The 24322-nt window shown below is 40.9% G+C and overlaps 1 protein-coding gene across 1 annotated transcript in view; it reads left to right on the top strand.

Moving 5' to 3' along the window:
* schip1 (schwannomin interacting protein 1) overlaps window positions 1-24322 on the top strand; it is a gene marked incomplete at both ends in the record, with an annotated part of 239189 nt that overhangs the window by 9486 nt on the left and 205381 nt on the right. Inside the window, one exon of the mRNA XM_080503600.1 lies at window positions 56-197. Within this exon, the coding sequence (XP_080359726.1) occupies window positions 56-197 (142 nt within the window). The remainder of the gene's footprint in view (window positions 1-55; window positions 198-24322) is intronic.

The raw sequence follows: 24322 nt of genomic DNA, 5'->3' as shown, positions 1-24322 counted from the left end.
AAAAAAGTGACAAATCGATGTCACAGATATGTGTCTTGTCATCTTGTGTTCCCAGAATCCAGCGTGCCTGGCGTGCCAGCGTGTCCCGTAGAGAGGACTGGCAGGTACAAGACAAGACCCGTATCAACCATCACTGGGATAAGACGATGCCGACAGAAAACCTCCAGGACCCTGACATGACCACCGATATTTCTTCGGTAAGACTGCAAAAAAAAAGAAAGTCAAATAGGCGACCATATGGTACAACTTGATCATGAGCCAAGCGGTGAGAGATGTAAACATCTTATCCGCTGTCTTGTCTGGGTAATCAGCTGCAATCTGTTGCTGCAGAGAATGAAAAAAAGAATGGGTGAGTGGCTGCGTGGATGGATAGACTAATAAAGGAGAGAAAAGCAGAGCATGAGGGAGGGGTGTTTACCTCTAGTGTCATTTGGGGGACCACAGGGGTCGCATTGGTGGAGGTGGATGGGATGCCAGCTGGCATTGTGCCCAGATCTGTAATTAGCTGTTAATTAGGTAAATTTTCAAAGCTGGTTGATTGATTAATGAAGTGTCTCTGCCCTTGTCCTCCTCACTCTCAACCCCCCCACCATCCTCCTCCTCACCCCTTCTTGGTCCCGGAGGAACACACAGGGAAGAATTAAACAGTGCTCACAGGGCATGGCAGCCAAACAAAAGCCACAGAAAAAAAAACTAAACAAAAAAAACAAAAAACAAAAACACAGTATGAGCAGGAGATAAACAGCAAGAGGAGAAGAAGTAAGGAACAAACAAAGTTGGGCAGGAGAAGCTGAGGCAGACTTAAGGAGACGCATTAAAAGATGCCTTTAGATCGCCTCCAGTTCTAAGTGACAGACACGGACACACAGGAACAAACGCACACACACAGTCTGCCGTGCTGGTTTCCCGGTCTGTGTCGGCTCTCGCAGTGTACTAATCACATTGACACACATACACACACACACACACACACACACACACACACACACACACACACACACACACACACACACACACACACACACACACACACACACACACACACACACACACACACACACACCAGCTACCAGTGCACGGCTGCCCACGCTCTGCTGAGATTCAGCATAGGAAGAAAAAAAAAATGATGTCATGTCTCTCTACTCCCTAGTATGTATGTGTGTGTGGGTTGTGTTTTTTTCCACTCTCTTTTAAAGGCAGTGTTACTGGGAGGAAAAATATTATCCCTTAGTAAACAGATGGGAAAGCATCCTGGGGAGACCCTTTCAGTGTATGTGTTTGCTTTGTTTTGGGGGTTATTTGTTCTGGTTGAAAGAGTTTGTGGTTTGCTACACAGCAGTAAAAAGCGTTACTAATTAGAAAACTGCTGTTATTAAAAAAAAGCCAAAAAAAAGCCCCAAACAATATTGCCGAAAGAGTAATACCGGACAAGTACGGACATTTGCCACTGGAGGACCTTCACACCTCTCTGGCTTCCACTTTAGCCCAAGACACACTACACTTCGAGCTGCACTTCTTACCTCTCACTGTCTCTCAGCAGCTCCATTTTTCTGTCTTGCACTCTTCTTCTGTCCTCATTCAGACTCCATCACTCTCCTGTAGCTTGCGCATTCTCTGAAGGACAGGCATTCATCAGTGTAAGGCTCGGATGCCACACTATATCCATGTGTGTCTTTGTGCATGTGTCTGGTTTTTGTGGTTGTATTGGCTCTTGTGAGCTTGAGAGAAGGACCTTGGTTGTGGCCTGTAGGGGGGGGTTCGAACGTACCCCATGCATAATTCATGGGACTCAGATATTGAACGTACACACACATGCATAGAGAAGACACTTCAGGTTTTCTTTCTTCATATGCTCTTACAATGATACCTCCCAGAAGCCAACCGTGTTTGCATCAGCGTCCAACAGATATTGCAGTTGCATTTCTAGAAACTGAGATCTTGAGCATGCTGAAACGCTCGACCCAAATGTAATATTAATGCACTGGGGGAGCAGGAACAACATGCCTTGCCCTGGTCATGCTTTGTAGAGCAATAGGTTTGAGTTTCATTCGTAAAGGTATTTATTCTGGCTATGCTATCTGTGATGCAAAGGATTTTTATATGGCATTTCTGCATGGTAACATGTTTTTTGTAGTTATTGAGGGGTGGATTGACTCAGACCAGCAGTGAAGGCCTGGCTCTGAAATGTACTCCGAGGTAACCATTTCAAAGGCTACTTGAGGTTGATCTGAATTTGAATTCATACAATGTATCCCTCCTTCTTACAGATAGAAAATCCAATGAAAGAATAGGAATAATCCTAATTTAATGATGTTAATAAGGTTCTTAAGCAATTACTCACTACTTGAGTAGGTTTGAATCCAAGTACTTTGTTACTGTTGTATGACTACTCTTTACTTTTACTTGAATCATTTTATGTTAAAGTAAAAATACTTTTATGTGAGTAATTTTTCTAAATACTCTCCCTCTATTGGTTGCAGATTTGTACATGTGATGAGTGTTTGTAGACACTGAGGAAGACAAAATGTGTTTCAATGAAGCCTAAATTGTTGACCATGCAGATTGGACAGTTTTCTCTGCATTTATCTATGAAATGATGTTCTTTTGTTGTGCATCTCCATATGTGCTGACTTTGTTGCTTCTGTGGGGCCCCATGACTCACATCTGAGCGTAGTCCTCTGGGATGTTTTCGGGGATTTTACTCAGCGACACAATGATCAGAACTGTTGGAATATGGATGATGATTAAATGCTTTAGTGCTATGCCTGTCAGTGCAAAGATACCAATACAGCTGGTGGGCTGACTGATCACTAATTAAGTGATTTAACTGATGGATAGTTTCTAGATGAGCAGGACTGTCGAGAGAAGTGAGATAAAAGAGTTAAAAAAAAGAAGGCAGAGCTGACTGTGAAATATAGGTAAAGAAAAGTGCATTTCCTTTGCTTAGGTTGTGTAAAATGAGTCTGTCCACAGCTGCTTGTTTGCCAGCACTGTTTGTGGACATTGATCTGTTCCTATCTCAATGACGTGTTGCACATTTTTTGGGGCCCGGGCGGAGGGAAAGTGTCAGTGTAAGCATTTCCGCAGCCTGTGTGGGAGATCTTTCTCTCATCTCATACTGCCAAGACTCTCACAAGGCAAAGTGACGGCTTCATACATGGATCCACCTCAACATCCCCCCTTATATCTCTTTTTCATTTTTGCTTCATGTCATCCCTCGTTCTCCCTGCCACTGCCTTTTTGCATGCGCAGGCACACTTAACCCACACATTCAGTGACACACTTCAGCCCCCCGTTTCTGCAGACAGATGCTAACAAATGTTTTATTGGTGTCAGTTGCTGTCTCATTTGAAATGAATTTATACACCTCTGCACCAGAGCTGACATCGATCAGGTTTAACTCATTTAATAGACACGACATTTGCCTATTAGCTTATTTACTGTCAAAACAGGCCCCGGCTCAGCTGGTTTCCAGTGAGACACTAACTCTCGTATTTCTATCAGTTAGGAACGTAAATGTGATTGCTTCTGCAAAATATAAACTCCATAGGAATATTCTATTCTGGTGCACACACGGACTTGTATGCAAACATACTAATTTTAAAATTCATCATGATTAAACGCAATATTAATGTAGATGCAACTAGAATACAGGGTTGTTGTTTGCTTCAGCTAAGCTGCCTCATATTATAATTTCATTTAACTTATCTATCTTTCAGAGTAATTTCTGGTACAGTTTAGGTGTCTTTTTTTATGAACACACACTCATTTCAGCAGAGTTTTAGAATGGACAACCTATTCTTGTATTTTTATGTGTTTCATACAGATTTTTCTTTACCGTTAAACTATTTTCCCATTCATGACACAACCACACATCCTCCGCAATGCCTTGTCACGTGGCTCTTTCAGTTTCTGATCCACATTGAAACCACTGATTATGTTTTCTTTCCATAATATTGTGACAAAACTGTCTGTTTTACTTACAGTATTTAACTCTTCAGTCAATTGAACTATAAACAATCAGCATGACAAAAGCTGCCGCTGCTTGAGAGTTGATGTTGCACAAGTGGTTAATGTTCTTTGGTAATATTCTCTAGCAAATCCGCTGGTCAGCAGGTGGTATTAGAAAAACTTTTCCTCTTTCTGACCTCCTGCTTCTGGTTTCATATCAAGCTGTGAGTACCGTGATTGAGCAGAAAACTTTGTAGGCACAGTGATAAAGCAGTTTTTTACTTACCTGTACAGCAAATGAAATACAACAAGTACACTCAAGCAGAAGTAATTGTATCCCCTGTAGTGTTTTCCGTGACAGACCACAGTTCCAGCTTGATCACACCTTCACTTATTATTTGAGACAAAAGCTTTTATTTGAAATCTGGTAATCTGCTTACATACTGCTGCAAAATCCCACATGCACATAGGCTTACAGTATACTGGCAAGTGAAGCTCCAAAATAGTCATTGATTTTGTGAAAGCCCACTGGGAAGATATGATCGAGATTCATCGTAAGTATATGGCAGAAAAGGAAAATGAGTATAAGAGAGGGCTAATGTCTCCAGGAGGCGGAGGAACAAAGAAAGATGGATGGATAAAAAGTTGAAAGGAGGAGGTAATGGAACGAAGATAAGATACGGTGGATTTCGGAGTGATTATTAGGATAATAACTCTGCATTAAAGCTTCCATTTTTTTTTTTTTTTTTTGTCGAGGATCTTGAGTGTATGCGCGACTGCAGGTATGTGTGTCAGGTTGTCTAATACCTTCTTCCTCTTAGTCTTTTTCTGTGTCATCTTCGGAGATTAATGTTAGTTATTACATCTATGGACCTTACATGGCAACATCAGGCTCATGTACTCAAAAATAAACACACCAACAATCTTTAGCGACACATTAAGAGCACCTTATGACCCCTCTAAAACAAATCAATGAAAGCTGTTACACCAAGTGGAGAGGAGCTGACAAATGAAAAAGGAGGAGATGGCATGATAGATCTTGATGGGGACACAGGGGAGCGGTGTGGGGAACATGGGGGTGAAAAGGGAGCCCTCTCATTTAATTTTTACATTCAGTGTTGTTTTGGTGAGCCCAGGGCCTTGAATCACTTGATTGGATATTTACAGCAGGCTGTGTGCAGCATTTCAATGAGAGCGATGGTTTACAGCTGGTGTATGGGGATTTGATTGGATGCTGTAGCTCACTTCAAACTCCCCACGAGCTTCTAATTGGTTATTTATCTAGAAAACATGCCATTTAGCTGACATTACTTAAACTAAACAAGCATATAGCTGAATGCATGCTCGCATATGGCTGCATGCAGACATGGAAGTGACACTTATACACACATAAAGTGACTATAAACACAACACAGCATCAATCTGCTGGAAGCATCCCCCTGCCATCTGCATCAGTAATAACAATCTGGTACCTTCGGCTATATCCTCTACTGTTCTATTTCGGCACACTCCTTTCTTCACGCATACCTGCAGTTATCTCAAATGCTCTCTTTTCTTGTTCTGCAGCCTCCTTTAAAAAATAAAATAAAATCTCCCCATATTCTTCCCTCCACAATCACTTTCGGTCTGCGTTTCCACACCCATCTTCTCCCTTCCTCTTACACATAGGGTTTGTCCTCCTCCTTAGTCCATCACATAGGCAGATAGGCTCAGTCTTCATGGCCTATGAGTCTGCCATAATGAGATCCCTGGAGGAGAGAGGAGCAGCCTCAAGAGGAGCAGAGGGCAGTGTAACGGAAGGGAAGAGCTGGGAGTTGATCTTCTATTCTGACCTGCACAGATAGCAAACCTCCCCTCCGCAATGTAAGTCCTCCCCTTATCCAGTGCTCCATCATTCCTCGCCCCTCTCATCCCCTCTGTTCATCAGCCATCTACAATTACTGTCCATTAGCGAGATCAGAGGCATTATAATCTTCCCCTGACAGCATCCCTGCTGTGTTTACAGTATGCTCGGCGTTGAGAAAGGCAAAGGGAGAAGCACAGACGGCCATTCTCGGAGAGGAGAGTGAGCCGAGGCTACGGAATAAAATCACAAGTGTGCATATGTAAAGAGGAAGCTGGGAGCAGCAATGGAGGAGTTATTTATCTCACATGGTGGGCAGTATGCCCGTGTGAAATGTCCTATTCTCTTTTGGTCATCAAAGTTTAGAAAACTGTTTAACAAAAACATTTGAAGATTTTCGGAAACAGAGCTCATATAAAGTTTTATTCTCTCCAATCTCATGCATTTCATTCAGCTTCAGTAGAGACCATCAGCAGATTAGTCATCCCTTCATCGACCATAAGGAAGCCAAGTAGAAAGGACTGATGAGGCAGTCAATGGCTGTTAAACTGGAGGCACCTCCCTGATATCATAAAGTTTACGCTGTGGCAGCTAGCTGTTGTTTGTCTCATTAGTCTGTGCACTAACAGGGAGGCAAGCTGCTCATCACCTCTAACAGTGTATTAACAGTTGAAGGAGGAGTTCAATAAAAGGGAGTAATAATGAAAAGCTCTCTAGCTGTTTAAGAAGGATTGCTTTCGGTTGAGGGTGAGAGCATCCTGTCACATAACATATTGGCATGCCAGAGTCCAAATGGCAAAATACTTAGTCAGCCAGAGTACAGATATCATGTGATTACAATTTCTTTACCAAACTTTACCAAATCGATTCAATAAAGAAATATCGTCCGAACATCAAAAAACAAGGTGACATTTGAACTTATTAGCACATCACATTGATAGTATTTGTCTAATCATGATCAGATGTATATTTGAATATGTTTCATTTAGTTCATTTCACAAGCAGAGGAGTTGGTGAGCTTGAATTCCTTGAACATTGTACTTTGCTGGTGGCTTTCTTTAATTAATGGAGTTGAATACAAGCTGCCATCATCATGAAATATTAATTCTAAAGATGACCAGATTCACTCTGCTCTTTGTGTGGAACTTCCTGTCTGGCTCATCTGCTCTGTGCAGCTTCATGTGCCTTCCTTCAAAATGGTCTGGTGAGTGGAGCACCCAACTGCTGATAGCGATGGTCACAACCTGTACGAGGTTAGTACAGCCTCTGTACTGATTTGGAGCACGCAGACACGCCATACACATTTTTGTGCATGAGAAACTTTCACTGCGTTTGGGCTACGGATTCACACAACACACTAACTCTGTGAGTCTTTTGAATGTTAAACTTAGTGTAAAATCGCAGTGGGGAAGTAAAAAAAAAAAAAGCATGTTGTTAAGTGAATTATATGTAACATTTCACTGGCCTAGGATGAATGGCAAACATTAACAGCTGTATTTCTGAAAGCAAATGAGCCGTAATGTTCAAACGCAGCTTCAAAAATGACAGCTTGGCGTGATGCGTTCAGGTGCTCGTTAAACTGTTGGGACACCCGACATCCCGGGTTTGCAGGGCTCAGAGCGACGTTACATACGTTTTTCAGAATTATCGATTTGATGGATTGGATTTCAAAGTGTCTCTGTAAAGACATGATTTAAATATGGCTGACACAGTCATTAGCGAGGTGGAATATATATGCCCAGTTTTGGGGTGGGGTGCGCAAAGAAGACCATTCTTCATGAGAAACAAAGCCATATGATCAGTGCTTTAAGTGGAAAAAAAATAAGTGCCGGTACTCCCCTTGGTGACATGTTGTCACCCTCTCATCTAAATATGGGACAAAAACATAATATTCAGTGGCGTGTCCAGACATTTTGTATGGCAGGTGGTCAGTCTAAAATAAAGGCACCTTGTGCAGCATGTGGATCCACCGACTGATATATTATAGTAGTGTGAGATTTAAAAAAAACAACCACAAGCACATGTTGTAAGTAATAACATATTTAATCATATTTTATATTTAACTTGTATATAAGTGCATGTGTCCATGTTGTAACAAGGCATTAATTTCACTGTGTCATTGTGAGTTTTTTATGTGTCAGCTGGTTGTGAAATCTCATACCAACAGCTGAACTGGTTTCGGTATCAAATTGAGACGTGCCATTTAGGTTTGGCAGTGTTAAATACCAATCACAGAGACACTGTCGTCATCTCCACAGAGTTTGCTCTTTGGACAGGCTTCTCACTGATGGGCTCGATCGATTCTCAGTCAATATTTCCCAGACCAAGATCTCATAATGAAAACTGAGAGATGTTAGGCCATGTTTTCAAATGTGACTTGTGATATTTGTTGTGTATTCCTTGACATTGGATAAGAGCTTTAAGTATTCCAGCAGAGGCTCTGTCGATCTCCTTTGGCTATGTTCTCTCACAGGTACATTTGATCACTGTCTGCCCTTTCTCAGGTCTTTTTGATGTGTGTATATGGGATTATGGGAAGAGGGCAGTGTCCTTTAGTGTGATGCATGGGATGAGTCTCCGCTCTTTACTGCATCACAAACAAACAAAAGCACAACATTAAAGGAGTGAGGACACAAACAGCTGTTAGAAATCAGACCACTAATGTGGCCCATGTGTGAGAGTGAGGTAAAAACTGCTGCATTGTGAGGACGCTTTTAGCATGAGGGGAAATTTATTCAGCAAAGAGCCAAGAGCCTTTCTTTGAAGTTTTGTCTTTAATTGATCTCACAATCTTTGAAGCTGGTGGGAACACAATTTAATTTGCATACACATTTACATTAACTGTATAGGTATGTGTGTGCCTAGCATGCTGGTTCTTGTGTGTGTGCACTATGCACCTGTCTGGTTTCCCCTCCGAGCAGTTTCAACATTGGCCAAATGTGGGCATCTCAATCTCCTAGCATCACCATGGTAACAGTGAATTTGCTCGGGATGTCCTTATTTATTTATGCAAATGACTTCCTGCTGCTCTCCAACCTGTCAATCACAGCACTAAACATATCGTAAAAATTCAACCGAAGGTGAGAACTGTCAGCCTCTGCTAAAAGTTGCATAACCTCCACTCAGCATCTGTTTATCTGATGCCAAGTGGCCTCTGTAGAGATCCGTGCCTCTACAAGTTTTTAGGTGGCCGTGAATCTCGCATTACCTCATGGTCATGTCATTTGTCTCATTCATCAGTTTCTAATTTCCGAAACCCACAAGGTCTTTCATTAGAGTTATGGCAGCAAGGGTTGTAACTGCAGATCAATATATTGACCGATTGTAAATCATTTATTTATTGTAACAAATGCCAGACCACAGTTATTAAGGTACAATGTTTCAACAGCCAAAGCTGACATGGGCTCTCACATTTCCCATCATGAAATTATGAAATCATGCATAAAAAAACAGAATTACTTTGAATGAGATGTTAATAATTTATCCAAACACCAGCCTCTCACAGAAAACAAAGTATGTTTCTGTGTGACTTCCCGTCCCACTGCAGACGTCCTTCAAGTTCTGTTATGGCCAAATACTTGTTGCCACGTTTTGTGACGTTCAGCCTGTTTTGTTACGGGCTACTACGTTTCTCATTCGCAACGTCACCGTGGCAAATTTATTGACAGTTTTAAAAAATCTGGCACGGCACCCACGGCAATCACGTTCTGTTACGTTTGCCCATCCCGACCCCCTGCGTTGTCTGACGTCCATCCCGTTTTGTCCACGGTGGCCTGAAACGAGGCCGCCATGCCTGCCGGGAAAATAGTGTAAACCCAGCTTTAGTCTTTCCCAGATGCCTCGAGACCTCCTTCACATCAATGTGTTGAGGTGCTTCAGATATCTAGCCAGGATCCCTCCCTGGATGCCTCCCTGAGGCAGTATTCAAGGCATAACCAGCTGGGAGGAAACCCTTGGCCAAAGAAAAGATGCTTGATGGATTTTACATCCCCTCTGGCCTCAGGACCTACTGGGATCCCCGGAAAAACCTGGAGGATGTGGTTAGGGAGAAAGTTATCTGTGCTACTTGGCTTCACCTGTAATTGCTGTGACTGGAATATAGCAGGGAAGGAAGGAGAAATAAGCTTCTGGTACTTGGACTGGGGGAAGTTCACTATTTTTTTTGATTATTCATCCAGATATTCTCGCAATAAACTCAGCGACTCTTTTTATGAAGCTATTTCAAACACTCTGATCAGTAACAGGAAACACTCTGGGTTTGTAGCCACTGTGTATGGTTAATGACCATTCATGAGTTACTGCTCTAGCTCTCCAAACATAATGGTGTGTGTGTGTGTGTGTGTGTGTGTGTGTGTGTGTGTGTGTGTGTGTGTGTGTGTGTGTGTGTGTGTGTGTGTGTGTGTGTGTGTGTGTGTGTGTGTGTGTGTGTGTGTGTGTGTGTGTGTGTGTGTGTGTGTGTGTGTGTGTGGCGAGGTTTAGTACTTACAGTAAAACATTTGCCCCATCGGATGACATCATAGATCTGTAAGTGTTGCTCCTCCTGTTTCTTTTAACCAATGCTCTTTCCTGCCATTCACTCAGCAGAGAATGAGGAAGCAGAGAGCTTTAATATTTAGTATTAACACAAATTACCAAGAAAACAATGTTTATGAGATAAAAACAAGGGAGTTGTTTCGAACTCCCAATCTAAAGCATGTTTAAATGAACATTTTAGTATCTCAGGATTATTTTATATTTATAGATCTCCAGCTGTGCTACGTTAATTCATCCAATGTTTGTCAAAGTTATTGCATGTTTATTTTAACATTATTAGTCATTTATTTTTAATAAAAATAATCTAATATGCTTGGACATTTACTTCTTAGGAAAAAATATTGTCAACGTCTCTACATTTGCTGCTGTGAGTGTTTGGAGGTTTCAGTACTGAAAGTACAAGTTAAGTGAATAAGTGATGGTGAATTATGCATCATTTCAGTCTTCCTCACACACGATAAAAGTACACTGCATACATTTCAGCTTGAAAAGGCTGGTAGAGCTAAAGGAACAGTACATTTTTAAATAATGAGACATTTAATTCCTAAACCTTTGAAATGAATGAAAAGTGCAGAGCCGGTGATGCATTTTTTTCACCTCAGTGACAGTATGTAGGTGTGTTTCTCCTGAATTATGCATTCAGTGTGTAAAACATGAGAACTGTGAGAAAATCCCCTTATCCTTCCATCTTCTATACCTGATTCATTTACCTTTAGAGACATGGGATGTTGGAGCCAATCCCCAGAAGATGTCAAAACATAGTCGTTGAAATTCAAACAGTATTCTGCAGTCAAGGATACAAAAAAGTTATGAAACAACTTCACTCGATGCCAAACAAAAAGTATCCAGTTACTTAGAGAAGTAACTGGATACTTTTTCTAAAAAAAAAAAAAAAAAAAAGAATAGCTGTACAATAGTACAGTGTGGGTCAGACTAACTGATCCACTTATGTACAGCTGAAGTTGGATCAGAAAGAAAGATACTCTATATGCATTATGCTATAGCATCTTGAGAAAAAAAAAAGAATTATGAATTAAAAACCAGAGCAGAAAGCATGAATCAAACAGCCGAAATAACACACAAGCATGCAGACAGCTCTTGCAGCAGTAAGCTAAAATGTATATACTGATACTGCTACTGTGGATCCAGTCTGTTGACATCTTTTATGTTGCCGTCAGGAAGATTGAGTTATTTCAGGTATAATGAGGTGCTTCTCCAGTAAACGGTGACAGTGCAACTGTTTAGATGATTTGATGTACAACACAAGTAAGAAGCTCACTGATATTCCGGGTTTATATGGCCACAAAAATCTGATAACTGGGAGAAATCAGATGGACGTAATAATTATATCTCACGCATTGACATGGACTTCAGAAATGTGATAACCCGGCTTACATGTCTCAGGTCTTCGAGACTTTTTCTCTCTATGAAACATCTGGTCTTGTTTCGTTGAGCATGAAAATGCCCACAGTCTCGGCATCAGCTGTGTTGAAAGTTTTCATTTAATTGAAAATAAATTTCAAACACTGTTCTTTCCAGAAGTGGCTCCTATGAGGTGTCTTTTGTCTTCTTGCTCAATTTGTGCCACTTCTCCTTTCTACAATTTTTTTCCCACTCGTACAGATATAAAAAAACAGATCAAAGATGACTGGGTATACATGCATATACTGTTGACATCCGTGTATTGGGCAGAACTCTAGTGAAGTAGGTATTTATTTAACTACTTGTAATCTAATAAAATTTAATTATCTGGAGAATCGTACATATTTAGATATATCATTATTCGTATTCAGTAAGAAGGTGGCAAAAAAAAAAGAGATAAGAGATAAAAAGCTTAGCTTAGATGAATTATGGATCACTGTACAGTTCTCATAAAGAAATATGAGCCATAAAATAATCTACTTTTTCCCAATTTATGGCAACATTGAACCTTTTAAAGTGGGCAACAGTGACAGTATGGTAGCCTTATTAAAGGTTTTAAGAGGAGAGCAGCATCACAGTTCAGCAGCTAATTACTATTCCCAGATGGCATTCTGGGAGCTTTTTTTTCTTCTTCTCATAGAGTTTTATTTACACAGCACTAAAGACAGTTAACTTTTATAACGAAACAAGTTCTCTCCATAATTTGTCCTTCCTTTAAATGGTGCAGTGGTTAACTGTCTCTACTGGTTGTGAAAATGACTGCACAAGGGTTGGAAGTCCATTTAAAATATAACTGAGACGGAGGAAGAATTACTGGGCTTATCGGCTCCTTTTTAACAACCTCACATCTTACGATCTCTGTATCTTGCATCTCTTCTCTCACGCTCTGTGTGTTGACTGTTAATTGGGTTTTCTGTCACCCTGAAAATATTTCTGTTCTCAATGCGTGAGGCATAAAAATGTGTTTTGTTTTTGTCATCACTGTTTTTCGGGTCCATCGTTTGAATTTAACAAAGTGACAGCAAGCATTGTCAGATTACTGAATGACCTTCTGAAGGTTTCAGTCTTTGCATTTTTTTTGATCTATGGAAACTGAAATGAAGATAGTTTATGAGAAATATGAGGCTGTCTTGCGAAGGGAATAAAAAAAAAAAAAAAAAATGTTTTGAAAACATTAAAAATTCGAGCGGCACATTGAGAAAATTGTGAGTCCCTGCTAATGTTTTAGGATGTTGTGGAAACTTCTTTGAAAATTGGGATCACAAAATGTCATAGCCCAGCGACAAATGGGAGCTTTTAACTTCTTTCATATCACTTTCATTTGCTGATACCATGACTTGGAAATTCCACCAGTTTAGTCATCCAACAACTGTTTTTGCTGACTATACTTTGATATGAGTGAAAGCTTATTGTTGCCACTGATACTTTGCCAATCAGATAATAGACAACATCTTTGAACAGCACTACTTTCATGATCCACTGGTATTGGTATTTTGGCCATATGGGTTTACATTGACAAATGTCTTGCATATAGCACCTTTAAGAAGGTCATTGCCCCCGTAGCATGACAATTGTTTCTCCGTCGTTTTGGAAGTATTCTCATTTTCTTGGGAGAAGTGAAACTGAAGAGTAATGTGCTTAGTCATGATGGGAGTCAATATACAGGGTTCAAGTGAATCAAATGATAAAATTGGGTTTAAAAGACAACATCAATCATGCTTTAATCCCAACACGGTGTGCAGCCAAACACACTTGAGCTAAATCAAGATAATTCAACTGCCTGTTAGACTGAGCTTGACTGTATCAGTGACAGCAGGGTTAGTTGGTGTAGTAGCATGTGTATCGGCTATGTAATGGTTATATTTAGCTCCTCATATCCCAGACGGTTCTCTGAGCACACAGTCGACTGGCGCAGCAGCCTGTTCAAGGAAGAACTGTGGAAATTGGGAACATTTAATGCCATTTTGGACCAGTCAGAGATATAGCCTCTTTAATAACCCTTTGTTTGGACAAATGTTTAGCTCTATTGTCTTTGCTCTTGTGCAAACAATGAGCTGTGTTTTCTTCTTCTTCTTTTTTTTTTTTGTTTGATTTGGCACTTTTTCAGCCTCACTGGCAGCCTAAAATTCCTGGTTGTTTTCTCCTCACCTGTGTAGTGTCTTTACCTTCTTTCATTCACTCCCAGAGCTCGCTTTCCTCTGTAATCTGTCTGGCAGAATGGGTTGTGGAAAGAGAACTTGTGTTTTTTTTTTTTTTGTGACAGTGTGTGATGTTCCTTCTGATCCCCCCCCCCCAGTGTTTGAAGCTGCATTACATCAGACTCGCCATCCTGCCTCCAAAGCCCTGCTGTCATTGTGTCTCTGCCTGTGAGGAGGAGGATGGGAGAGCTGATGCATTGATTTTTATCCATACATTGTGTACAGGCAGGAGAAGCATGCTCATGCAATACACACAGGAATGTCTGTGCACTCACGCAACCACACATACATAACTGTGGCACACTTTTTTTCTTTTTTTTTACTTTCAGGTAGTATGCACACAGTGTACAAGATGCCATCAGTAAATTATGCTGCTGCTGAAACACTTGGGCTTTTTCTTCTGCATTATAGATGAGGAAGCTGTGAACAGCTTGTTTGCTTTCTAAATTAAGTTTTTCTCTCCTTTCTCCCCCTGCTTCTGTCTCTCTCTCTGAGAGCTGTGGTGTGTTGGCTTTTACGCCTCAAGACGAGCCAAAATCTGAGTGTCGGGATATGTTGTATGTGTGTGTGGGGTTTTTTTTTTTTCTGCCTGCATTTTTGCAAACGCGTGTGTTCAGGAGTACAAAGGAGGCACTGGGCTGGTGTTTGGAGCAAGCTGCTCTCATCTTTAATACATGTTGCCCTGTGTCTAGGGAAGTAACACCCACTAAGCCAGAGGCTTTCCTGCTGGTTAGCCTCTGCTGTATTGCAGCTCATCCCTAAGTGCATACTCACACAGGTTCACGCAGAACTCTCTGGATAAGACTTGACAGTTTGGGCCTGGAACACCTGTGATCACTTAGATAAAGAAAATTATATTGATTCCTTTAAGTTACATGGAGTTTAGACAGAACCTGCCCTGCAGGACTTTTAAAGTGCTTATGACACCGTATTCCATGTTAATTCAATTATTTTCACCATAAAAAATAACAGTGAAAGGTATAATTGCCTTCATGGGATGCGCACTGGAAGGTCTCCAAGAGGTCAAAGACTGGAGAGGAACGCGGAAGTGACGCGTTTTCGCTCCTAAAATATGTATGTCTATGCCGTATACATATTCCAAAGATCAGTATACTATGTAGGCTAGAATCTCTACATAAAGTGAATGGTCTGCTAAGATATGTCTCTGCTGTAGATGCGTTTTAGCAGACATTAAAATATACAGGATAGATTCATGACAATGTTAATTTATTAGTAGTCCCTCATTGGTTCTCCGACAAGAAATTTCTTCACCAAACTGGCCTGTCGACAGCAGCCACACAGCACAGCAGGGGTAGTTAGTGGAGGCCGAGGGTCGAGCTTAGTGAATCGAGGTGCGTGATTCTTTGGACTGTGCAAGGAATCTGGAGTACCGGAGGAAGCTCACACACACGGAGAGAACATACAAGTGCCACACAGACAGGACCTGCTGGTATTTGAGCCGGGACTTTCTTGTTGTGAGGCAAGAGGCCCACTGTGGAGTCAGGACTCACTGTGGAGTCTGGACCAAGGTGAGTGGAACATGTATTGTCATATCACATCACATCTACAGTCTTCACTCTGTCCTCTTCCGCTGTAACTGATATGGACACAACCGTGTCGCATGACAATTGATGTTGGCATCTCTTCTTCAGGTTTGTCTGAATCTGTGCTGGAGTTGCTCAGTTGAGCGTCAAGATACAGCTTTAATCTGTACGGTCTGACTTCCAACGCTCCCGCAAACACTCACATACTCTTCTTTAAAAAAGTCTTGGAGAACGCTTGCTGACGGCGGAATGACAAAAATTATTTATTATGGAATTACTTTTATTCTTTATTGGTTTTTAAATTCACCAAGGACACAATGATATAATTGCAGTATATTTATCTCTTTGTATGTCAGTTAGCAAGATTATGTCAAAAATACTGCACCGATTTTGTTGACATTTTCACAGATAGATATTAGGCCCTGGAAGATTCCAAGAAATCTTGGAGGCGATCCAGATCCAAATTCTGGATTTCATTTCATTGTGTTTTAAGGATTCTTCAAAACTACATAACAGATTTTCACAAAATTTCTGAATCCAGATCAACCTTTGGCACACGTCAGAAATCATTTCAATATGTGTTGTTGTCATAAGGTCTTTGAAAATGAAATTAAGTAAAAACCAAAATGGTAATAGCTAAGCAATTTGAAATAATTAAAAAGACTCCAAATAGTGTAACTTGCATACCTTTTGGACACAGGTCACCCAAACACCCGCCTTAAAAATGCAAGCAGAAGAATATGGTGTGGATAAGGTCAGCCCAAGAAAAGGGTGTCTAAATTGTCCCTATTTGTGGTAATTAAAAGATGAGCAGCTACAAAAGAAATGAAAATGGGCTTAAGACAACAGTTGGAATATATACGTTTTTGTCTGAAAAGAATGTGCCCAGTCCCCTTTGTACTGCTGATTGGGTTTATTTCAGAGCAACAGGTTTTTGTCGAGAATATACTGAACTAACAAGATAAGAACTCAAACTGCAGAGCCATTTCAGTGACATTTATCAGCAGTAAATCAAATATCCTTGTATATACTGCTCTGTTGCATTACTCCTAATACTTTAAGTAATGGTTTTCTTCTGCAGAGAATATTTATCCTGCCCTCTCATAGTCGAACAAACATATCTTATCTTTGCTCAATTACTGGAAGTCAAAATGTAGTGCCAGGTAGTCTGTTGAATTTCACTGGGAAAAAAGTTGAAGGTTCGTGAAAAAAGAAAAAAATCCCCAATTTACTGATTCAATTAATCTTCTTTCAATCTGTGTGTGTGTGTGTGTGTGTGTGTGTGTGTGTGTGTGTGTGTGTGTGTGTGTGTGTGTGTGTGTGTGTGTGTGTGTGTGTGTGTGTGTGTGTGTGTGTGTGTGTGTGTGTGTGTGTCCTGTAAGCTGTTACTGAAGTCTGGGTTGGCGAGTCGGAAGTAGTTGCATTTGTTTGTACCCCGTGGCCCCTGCTGACCTTTCCTGTAGCTTTCATGATCGAACTTTTGATGTAGCTGTGTGAGAAGCCAATAATTCAGAATGAGACAAAGAGAAAAGAGGGTTAAGAGCAGACACCACAGTTGCTGCCAAGTTTACTGGTGCAATTCAAGCTCTTCCAATTGCGCACATAAACAATTTGCCACTCTGCCTGTTCACCCGACCCTCCATGAAGGGTCTGGTTCAGCACACTGATTAAAGGTTGATAGACGAAACAATAATGATGGAAGTCTCCTCTGTGTACAAGGTGTTTACGCTTTGAGACTGCATACAAACGAAAGCATTGCTTCTGTTCAGACGGATGGCAGTGAATATCCTGTGAATGCCTCAAGGCATGTCTCCATCATGAATTGGGTAAGAGCATGAGGTTGATCTCTAACCCTGAGCACTCTCATACTCACCCAATGGACACATGCACATACACACTGAAGCATAACACGAGGTCCAGTGGACATTATTATGGTGTGTGATGCTTTCTTGGTGGTCACTTTCTCTATTCCTGGACAGCTTATTCCCACGCCTTGCAACCTGACTACCACGAATGTCAAGGGGAAATGACTTATCATTCTGCCATCCATCCTTTTTTTTTTTTTTTGTCTCCTTCACTCTCATTCCCTTGTCCAGGCCGTTTGGCCCCCGGGGAGGGGAGCAAGCTCGCCAGAGGTCAGACCTCCCTCATTGCCTCGCCTGTGCTCTCTGTCCATACCGTCCAGTGGGATGCAGGGTCACTAGTTGACATTTATCTCCATGGATATGTAGTATCCTCTCAGATTAGAAATGGCTTTTTGTCCACATTGTATGTGTGTGTCAGTGCAGATGGGGATGCATCTTTGGGCATGAACATATTTTTTTTTCAGCTTGTCTGCTGGTGAAATCTTCAGCTTGTGAGTTTTTACGAATAAACTGCCTTCAAAAAGTACCAGGGAAGTATCGGTCAGTGAAATGTTAATTTACACAACTCATACCCAGTCAAAACAGATCTTTAGCTTTAAAGAGGCATTTGGAATCAACTCAAAACTCAACACGTGTTGAATACACCCTTGTCAAGGTTAATCTTGAGCTTGACTGTTGAAACATGCTTGTTTGTTTATTTGAGTTTGATTGAACTGACCGTACTCTTGCAAAGCTTTCCGGTTTTTCAGTTTGTACTCGTGAACTGTGCATTTTCAAATGCTCATCTTTCATTGGCTAATTTTCACACATCATTTGAGTTAGCGGAGCAAAATTGGCTTATAAGCAAATTGTCTGCATTGAGGAGACACGCGAAAAACATGTTGGTCCATTTGGCTTAAACGCACAAGAGACGCTCATATTGACCTTGACAGTCTTGTTTATATCTGCGATTTTGAACCCTGGCAGATGTTTTTCTATATGCCATGGAGATGTTCCTGTTGAACTGAAAGCTCTGAAGTTGAGTGGATATTGTGGGGGTTGTTTTGGGGTGTTTTCTATTTGTCTTTTCTTGCTCAAATGATTTGTCCAGGTCATGAAAATATTTTCTTCTCATCAGAACAACAGCCAGCATGAAGCTATTTCCTTTACTGATATATAGGTGTATTTGGCTCAGGTGGTTGAGCATTTTGTCCGTGATTTGCAAGGTGGGAGGGTTTATCACAACTACCTCTCCTGTCCACATGTCAAAAAGTCCTCGGGGCCAGATTTTTAACGATGGTACACCTGCAGCTTTGCCAGCATGTATATAGCAAACTATAACGTGTCAGGCAAAGCTAGCAGTACATGGGAGAAACAAGAAAAAGAAAAATGGATATCAGTGGCAACTATTGAAACTGAAACCTGTTGAATAACTTTTAAAAAAAAACTGACTAATTTCCCTTTCTTTCTCACTGATTTTGACAGGAAACTGATATACTTCACAGAGCCCCTGACTTATTGCAATGCTGAATAGCTGAATGAAACTTCCCAACCTCAGAGGAGCTTCAAAAGTTGACGAAGTAATGAAACCTGAAAGGGAGTAAACTGTAGACTTCTCTCAAGGCAAAGTTGAGATTGCACGTTGTGTGTGCAGAAGCAGGAGAGCAATATACTGTATTACACGCACACACACACACACACACACACACACACACACACACACACACACACACACACACACACACACACACACACACACACACACACACACACAAATCAGCATGCGATCCACACGCATAGCTATGCTGTTTTGCCCTATACAATTAATTCAAATATATATTTTATAGGTTACAGACCTGCCTTTAAGGTACTTTTAGATTGGCCATATTTAGGTCAACCTAAATATAGGTTCTTGAATTCTTGGCCCAAGTGTAGGGCAGCTCTGTCAGTGTGAAAGCAAAACTACTGCAGCTCATTTCCAATTTAGTTCACACTGACTGTTCTCAGATTAGTAAGGATCATCACAAGAAAACAGTACAGTGTGGTTGGTTGGAAGTTGGGTCAGACTGCCATTCTCTGCTGTAAACATTTTACTGTTACTCAGCCTGAGTGCTAGTTGCTTTTGGTTACATATTGGTGACTTTTAAACAAAGATAAATTGAAATTCGGGGAGTCTCGGTTTTTCCCTCTTTTATCCCTTCACATTTTACTCTTCAGTACTGCTGCTTTCATCCTGTTTGATTCTCCAGTGTCATAAAGAGTGTCACTGTGTTAATAAACATGTGAACCTGTCACATCAGAGTATATTGCTTGTATGTGTCCACTCTGTCATCAGTATTCCTGTGCGATGCGCTGCACAACATTGCGATAACACATTGACAGACTATCATCTCAGAGGTTACCTCCTGTGCTGGCCCCAGACCAGCAGATGGTGAAGCTTCCTATCTACTGCAGATATCACATTTTGCTTCCATGGGACACACATGAGCACAGCACAGCTCCCTCCCCTTTTCTGCAGGGTTGTATTATCAGCTGATTGAGATTCTATACCCAACCCAGCTCTGTGCACATTGCTTTTATCAGTAGACTTTTATCTCCTTCTCCCTTCATCCTCCATCCTACCACCTCGACCCAGAAGTCAGATATCACAATCTGCCCCTGAGCCCTGGATGCTGCTGGGGTGGCCAGCTGCTCACACCACCTCCACCATCCATGACCACCACAACTGTCATAGTAAACATTTCAATGAGGATGATTCACATTTCTAGCAGTATGGAACAAAAGCTTCTGTAAGTTTTGATGTGCACTGTTGTCCTTGTGTGCGTGCATGTGTGAACATACAAACAAGTTAAAAGGGGGAGATGAGAGTGATAATGTCGAGGCTTTGTTTACAATCGAGATAGGATGGCTTTATCAGTTAGTTGTTCTGCAGGCAGCCTGTGACTGAGGGGCATTTAATTAGATCTGGCCAATTTTCTCACTTGCACCTCCCCCTTCGACATTTCCCTTCCTTCTGCATCTTGCGGTCTCTTATCTCCCTCACTCACACCCCAGCTTCAGATGTTGCTGGTTGGGGATGACCCCTGCAGCTTGTTAGGACTGCGGTCAATGCTGAGTGCGAGGGTATGTAGGCGATCTCGGATGTAGCCGATGTGTAAATACTGCAGCAGCATAAAGGTGGGTGATTTTACAGGCTGGTGGTTGGTTAAAGAGACTGATATGTAAAACAGGTCACGTCGACAAGGACGTGCGCATGTCAGTGCACGCAAAAATGTGTGTGTTTTGAATATCTGCTGACATAGGCTGTGTGCCCTCCAGCAGTTCTCTTTGCTTACCCAACTCTTATTAAAGCAATAAATATGGCCGGGACATAAATCTGACGTCATGATTTAATAATTTCTCCCCCTCTTTCTTGCTCTCTCTCCATCACTCTTTTTCAGTTTGTGTGTGTGTGTGTGTGTGCATGCTGATACTTATTAATAGGGCATTAATTCTGCCGTCTAATTACAAGAAACCAAGAATTGCTTGGGGCAAAGTTTGATACATTCTGCTTTTTTTTGTTTTTTTTTATTTGGGGGTGCTTGCTCTTTTGAAATATGTCCACCTTTCCATTTCTCATCAATCCAGTTTAGAGGGGGGTGATATATCGTAGCGGTGTGAGTTTTTTTTATGAGTGTGTGTAATTGGAGTTTTATGTAGATGTTCTTGAGCTGTTAAAGAGCCAAACATGCTCCAGGTGTTACTCTGCCCTCTGCTCTCGTCTTAAAAGCACTTTGGAGGACTGTAATGCAATTTAATACAAGACACACTCAGAGAACAGCACAACATACCTCTAGTAAGAATACACTGCATGACCAGCTCTCTGTTTGTTAAACACTTGGCAAAAGAGAGAATGGCAATAAAAAATGGCTAATTGGTTTTAAAGATAATAAATTCCCTCTTTAATCGCTCATATAGATGGCAGTATTGCAGGTAAATCCCCCTTAACGTGATCATCCAGCTCATGCTCAGCACTCAAAAGAAAAGCCGTTAATGCATTCCTTTCAAAATAATAATAATAATAATAATAATGATAATAATAATAACTGTCTCAACTTGCTTTGCTTGTTCTGACACATAATTCCGTGAGAAATTACTTAAACGTAGAGTAAAAAGAATTGACCAAAAACAGGTGGCTCCGCATAAAAAAGGCAAAGCTTTTTGGGAAAGGCACATTTTTGACCCGTGTCCTCAAGCTTGAAACTGAAAATTGTCTCCTGTGATTATCCGTTTGAACTGTGAAAGAGACAGGATCTCCTCAAGGTTTGAAAGATGGCTCAAAGTAAGGGCATGGAGTGAGAATAAACTTTAAATGCAGTAAATAAAAGAGGGAAGATTTGTGGATGATAACTGTTTGTTATAAAACTTTTCTTTTTCAATATAGCATATATTCTTCCAGCTTTTCTATAATCCAAACACATGTTAGTTTCACTGATGACTCAAATGTGTAAGTAGTAAATCTGTAGATTTACCATTAACTCGAGTAATAAGAAGAAAGGGTGTAAAAGATGAATAGATGGGTCATAATAACTATGATTTCACAGCACAGTTGGATATATCTGACTGTAATCTTGAGTAAAAAACAAAAAAGTGCCTCAGTAAGGGGGAAACAAAAAATTTAATAAAAACATGTTTCATTTTAACATCATTCACGATTGTTAAATCTTTAATTCTTCTTCTCTACAGCCATTTCAAACTATTCTTAAACAAACTGCAACTTCCTCTCCTCAACAACTGTTGTACACTGTGGTGTATGGACATATAAAACATATAGTTTAATGTTCGTTTACAGATATATTTGTGAAACAAATCCCCTTTCTAAATGAGTTATCTGATAACAGTGAGAAGCCACTTTGTTCCTGACAAGTATTCACTCCAACATTTATAAGCTCATTAAAATGATATCAAGATGCAGAACCATCATGAACAACATTGTTCCCCCAATTTAACGTCTATTATAGCACATTTTATTAGTGGTAATGGTGCAGAGGATGAGAGGAGATAAGCTTACGATGGGGAGGTTAGGTGAATGGCTTGGAAAACAGAGACGGTGAAGGGTGACACAAAAGTGACACAAAAGGCTTTTGGTTATTGATGCCAGAAAAATTGATAATAACTCATTTTAATTTATTATGCGGTTCATTAATGTAATGGACGCTTGTATAAGATCATGCATGACTGCTTTGTAGACAGGTTTTTAAAGAAATGGAACGTGTGCTTCATCCTCTTCTCCTGTTTTTTTATGACAGTTCAGGGCCTATCGATTGGCGAATGCACACTCCCTTTGTTTTGATGTTTTAATGTCTTCAAGGGCAATTACTTTAACTTCTATCTCTTTCTTGGAGATTTACTGATTCGAAACCACTGCTTCCTTAACATAACCTTTGTATAACCTTAATGCATATCTTCCACTGACAAAGCGAATGATTTTTCTTATCTTCTCTTCATTTAATTTGTGTCCTCATTGTGACATTAGTCCCCACTGATCAGTGAGGAATTCGGGTGCCATCCCCACGACTATTTGAGCACACACGCACACGCACACACACGCACACGCACACTTTCCTCACAAAATTGCTATGAAAATGCTTGCTCCAACCTGTGAAGGATCCATTTGGGGAACTGCACAGAAGAAACGATAAAATAGCACAAAGGAAAAGAACACGTTTTCATCTCTTCAAGCCCCTCAGCCTGCTCCATGGTGGGAAAAAGTGAAAGAAAGCATTAGAAACTGTGAAAGGAGGAGAGGGTAGCAGGCAGTTACCGAGAACAGGCCGATTGTTCTGGTGAATATTATCTTCCAGCATGATGAGATGAATCAGTCCCAGCTTTGTGTAAGAGACGTGCGGGACTCTCGTTGAGTTACCTTAAACCATGCTCTATTACTTTTCTGTCACCGAACATTTTCTTATTGAGTCACTCCAACTATTGCCAATTTGTCCTCATCTGTTTTGGTTTTCTGCTTGTGCTCATTTCACCTCCAAGTTCCTCTTTACCTCCTCTGCATTCCTGTCCTCCAGTTACCTGGGAAACCGTTTCTGAGCACAGGAGCTTTAGCGATGAGAGAATGAGCCACATTTAGTTAACACCCTCTCCTTTCAGGACTGACGTAAAAATAAAGCTGCGTAGAAACTTATAAGTGACTGTGACACATTCATTCGTCCATCTACTACACCGCACATTGTGCCGGTGCCATTTGATCACATTTGAAGGTGGGGTCCACCTTAGACCAGTCTCCAGTCCATCACAGGGGAAACACAGAGAGACAAACAGTCACACACACTCATGTTCACAAGCAGGGGCAATTTAGAATCACTAGTCACCTTCCAAGTTGTAGTTTTGGACTGTGGTAGAATCTCCCCTGCAGCACGGACAGAGAGAACATGCAGACACTGTACAGAAAAGCTGGCTGACCCAGTCAGAATCCAAAGCCTTCTTACTTTGAGGTGAGAGTTCCTGGCCTTAGGCCACCCGCAGTTTGTTTGAATAATTTAGAAATGTGTTTTAATGAAAATGGTTTCTTCACAAAAAATCATTCTAATGCATAACTTAAAAAAATGAAAAATCACTATTTGCTCATTTGGAGGAAGCTAAAATCTCCAACATTTGACAAAAGATTATCAACTTAAGGAGTGATTTTGTTTACTAACATGCCTGCTGATCTGAGATCAGACACTTGAGTCCAATTAAGCCTTGTTCACATGCAATCCTTTACCGCAACCACTTTAAGTTATATGTATCCTCTTATTCCAAAATGTTTGAAAGCGTCGCAGGCATCTGGTGTTTTAACGTTCTCCAAATCTCCGGTTGAAGTACTGACAACATATCCTTGAGTAAACATTGTTAAAAAGTCATTCACATTGAGTTTGCTATGTGTGGGCCAGAATCATGTGGACGTGCAACATGTGCAGTGAGTTGACAGTGTCATATATTGTGTATTGTCCAATG

Source organism: Blennius ocellaris (assembly GCF_963422515.1).
Source record: "Blennius ocellaris genome assembly, chromosome: 2".
NCBI classification, from domain to species: domain Eukaryota; kingdom Metazoa; phylum Chordata; class Actinopteri; order Blenniiformes; family Blenniidae; genus Blennius; species Blennius ocellaris.
This window is presented reverse-complemented; position numbering and strand designations above follow the sequence as displayed.